The sequence below is a fragment of the Buceros rhinoceros genome, unplaced genomic scaffold (genome assembly GCF_000710305.1).
Source record: "Buceros rhinoceros silvestris isolate BGI_N320 unplaced genomic scaffold, ASM71030v1 scaffold12165, whole genome shotgun sequence".
NCBI classification, from domain to species: domain Eukaryota; kingdom Metazoa; phylum Chordata; class Aves; order Bucerotiformes; family Bucerotidae; genus Buceros; species Buceros rhinoceros.
The window spans coordinates 65,090-68,779 of NW_010412321.1; the positions used below are offsets into that span (position 1 = coordinate 65,090).

Here is a 3,690-nt window from a genome sequence, read left to right on the forward strand (position 1 = left end):
TAGGGAAAGTTAAGAAGATGCCTTTAATAATGCTTGCTATATTAAGTGGGATGCAGGCTTTCGAGTAGTCTTTAATGGTAGAGACTGAAAGAAAGCTGTTGTTCTGCAGTGTCCCATGATTCTGATAAAGCACACTGGATAAAGACAAATCCATTCTCCTTTCTAAGTCTGGAAGTATTTGATAATAATATTTTCTTTTAAAATGGTATCACCAAGTTGCCTCCCAAGTAAAACTGTATTGCTGGGAAGTGATTTGTACCCTGAATAATCAAGATGCTTCAGTCACTTCTGGTACATTTTTTGGGAGCTTATTTACACTTCATTTTTGTGTGTGCAATGTGTTAGAAAATGGGGGATGTGCATGCAAAAAGTGTCTCTGACAGTAATATTAGTTGCTTTTCCAACTTTTCAGGTCCTGCAGGAGTTGGTGTGAACGAACTGAGGCGAAGGCTTATTGCAAGTAACCCACGAGAGTTTCAAAGTGCCATACCTCGTATGTAATCTTCTTTCTCCCACTACCTCCTTCAAACACGATTAGAAAATACAAAGTACCTCCCTCTTACCTTTGTGTGTTCATATACTCTGCTGTGCAGCTTGCTTTTTAGCTCTACTGCAAACCAGGGCAGTTTTATAAGAGTTAGTTTAAAATACTATCTTTCTCCTTATTTTGGCAAATCAGCCGAAGTTATTTTCAAGTAACACCTCCTGAAACCCTTAAAGCTTTATGTAGCAGTAGATTATTTGCATGGTTTTGTTTAATCTTGATGTTTGCTTTTCCTAGATTTAAAAATAAGAATGTTTCTTGGGGATATTGTAAGTTCATAGTGTTTTAAGTGATCAGATATGGAATGAAGGCAACAGAAGTTGGTGCTTAATAGGCTTTGCAGCTTTTCTTATTAGCCTTCTAGTCTCAGATGAGACTTACACGGCTTAATTTCTGACGTAATAACTGAAGTTGTTTCTACCTGTGCATATTTGTTTCTTGTGGATAATCAAACAGGAAACATACAAATCTGAAGCTGGTTGAAAATTCAGGACATCTTTTGTGCTTAAGATCTCAGATATGGGGAAGGTATGAGTGCTGGAAAGCTTGTGGGATGCTTCCTAATGAACTTTAATCAATTTTACCTCAGAGGAGTAAAAACAGTTGTGCAGCCAGTTCCAAAGCAGTTCCTGATTGGTCTGAGTCACAGACATTTGGAATAAACCACTCTCCTTCCATTCCAAGAAATACAGTTTTGCTAATTTTCAAGGACTTGCCACTGGGCAACCAGTAAAGAGGGCTTTTTGCTTCAGATTAACTAATGGAAACAGCTTATTTTATTACTTACGAAAATAGTAATTTATAGTCCATCATGGAGGTTGTCTCATTTTCATTTATAAAATTACAAGAATTTACTTGCAATTTTCTTTTTTTGATGTGTATATCTCCTTTCAGACACCACTCGTGTTCAGAAGAGTTATGAAATGAATGGTCGTGAATATCACTATGTATCAAAGGAAACTTTTGAAAACATGGTGTATAGCCACAGGTAAGTAGGAGAGAAAAATTATGCTTCTGGTTCTTAAAATGTTACATGATCCAAGAAAAAAGACAGTTTTGTAGTTAGGTCCCAAGGCCAAACTTCTCCACTCATACTTACTGTTATGTTTGATGTAAATTTGGGTCAAACTACTTGAGCCCGTTGCTTTAAAAACTGTTTGTGCAGCTGCAAATAACAATTTGCAAATCTATAATTAATCTCAGAATCCTTCTAAAAGAAAGTGGGTTCTCCAGTCCTGAGCTCATTTGATGTGCTTGTAAGTTATGAGTTTAACTCTCTGGGAACCCAGACTGCTTTCTTAAATTGAGCAGTGAGTAAGGCCTCTTCCTGATCTACAGCTCCATTACAGAATCTCTGCAGTGATGACATCTCTGCGTAAGCAGCCAAACTGTAAGGGCTAAACTTTCAAAAGCAGCTGTTCCTTTTTATGCATCAATAATTCTTCCAAGACAGGCCAGCTCAGCACCAGAAGCTACATTCCTTGAGCTCTGCCAAGTGCTTTGAGGTCTTCTGATTTATGACATTATTTGTACTATATAAATGACAAGCTTTTTATCATTAGAATCATAACCTCTAAACACATAATTTGTAACAGGATGTTGAGAAAAAAATGTATGCTTTGAAGATATCGAACTGTAATGGTTCTGATTTTGTGCCCAGTCCAGCACAGAAAAGCAAAAGTGGTGGTTGTTCACCAGTGTTCACTACGTTTTGTGGTCATTCAGTCTTGATCACTGGATTACATTTGAAGAGTTCACCCTTAAATGGAACCTTTCTGAGACTCAAGTGCTCTTTCATTTTCCTTCTTCCTCACCACTGTTGCAGAATGCTGGAATATGGCGAATACAAAGGGTACCTGTATGGTACCAGTATTGATGCAGTGCGATCGGTCCTCGATGAAGGGAAGATCTGTGTAATAGATTTAGAACCACAGGTAAGTTGACCAGGGGCAGGTAATCTAGAGTTTGTACCTCTTGGAAGCAAAAATATTTTTCTTTACATTCTTGAGCTACTGGAACAATGTTAGTTGCTTTATCTTGTTTTTCACTTTAGCTCGTGGTGCTTATTAATAATAGATTATTCTTTGCATGGTGGGGAATACTACGGGGACAGGTATGCCCGGGTCAGTATAGTTCTTTTGGTCTCATGTCAGCAGCTGTATTATCAGGTGAGATGGTACAGAAACAAATTTTCATACTTGCTTAAAGCAAGGATTATTCTTTTGTGTGGAGACTTTGCATGGGATTTCATCCTCATCCAAGTCCTTCTAGCTGAGAGTTTTGTTATTCTGTTAGCAATCTCTGAACACCCTTTGGTAAAAGCAGCAACTATTAGAATAATTGAGGAAAAGCATATCATGCATTTATTACTCTTCAGAAGTAACTTAAAAGTTGGGAGTAAGCTGCTGACAACATGACCAAACAGCTCTACAAGAACATCCAGTGAGTGCTTGCTATGTAGACCACCGCTCATCTAGGGACCACAGTTTGTAAATGTTTACTGTACGAGAAAGGGCAGCTTGCGCATATGCCCTAGCAGTCACTGGTAAGAGGTGCTTCAAATACTAGGGCGATTACCAGATGTTTCTATGATGGGCATTGCAAAAGAACTGGGAATGCAATCTTTGCATTCTTCTGCATTTTTTTTCTTAATTACTTTACTATCTCTAACGCTTTGAGAATTACTTACCATGCTAATCTTTTCACTTAGACTCTATTCACTTTTTTCTGCTATCTTTGCATTGAATTTGCTGATGAAGATAAGGCTAATAAAGGCCTGGGTTTGTAAATACCTAAAAGACTTAAAGATGTGTCCAGCAAAATCTTACTACATGTCTCTGAATTACTTGCCTATTTAGTACTTAAGAGCTGTTTAGGCTATTGGGTTTCAGCATCTCTTGTAACTGTAAAGAGAGACACCATAACTCAGTAACTTTTAGAGACTTCCCTCTAATCACGCAGAGTCAGTGTGTCAGAGCCTTAGGTTAGCAGTGGTATGGGCTGTTTAAAATAGAAGCTAAGAATTTAAAATAGAAGTTACATGACCCTGTGGGGTATTACTGTACTGTGGAGAATTACTGCCAAGTTGCATACTTGCATTTTAAATCTGGTGGCTTGGACAACTTTAGATGCTGTGCTTCCCCCCC

General features: G+C 38.0%; 1 protein-coding gene across 1 annotated transcript in view; it reads left to right on the forward strand.

The window, feature by feature from the left end:
* The window catches only part of MPP4 (membrane protein, palmitoylated 4 (MAGUK p55 subfamily member 4)), a gene marked incomplete at its 3' end in the record, with an annotated part of 18,700 nt that extends 15,988 nt beyond the window's left edge, over positions 1-2,712 (forward strand). The window contains exons 17-20 of the mRNA XM_010136350.1: positions 413-493; positions 1,439-1,532; positions 2,370-2,478; positions 2,598-2,712. Of these exons, the coding sequence (XP_010134652.1) occupies positions 413-493; positions 1,439-1,532; positions 2,370-2,478; positions 2,598-2,712 (399 nt within the window). The remainder of the gene's footprint in view (positions 1-412; positions 494-1,438; positions 1,533-2,369; positions 2,479-2,597) is intronic.
* Between the last annotated feature and the right edge of the window lie 978 nt (positions 2,713-3,690).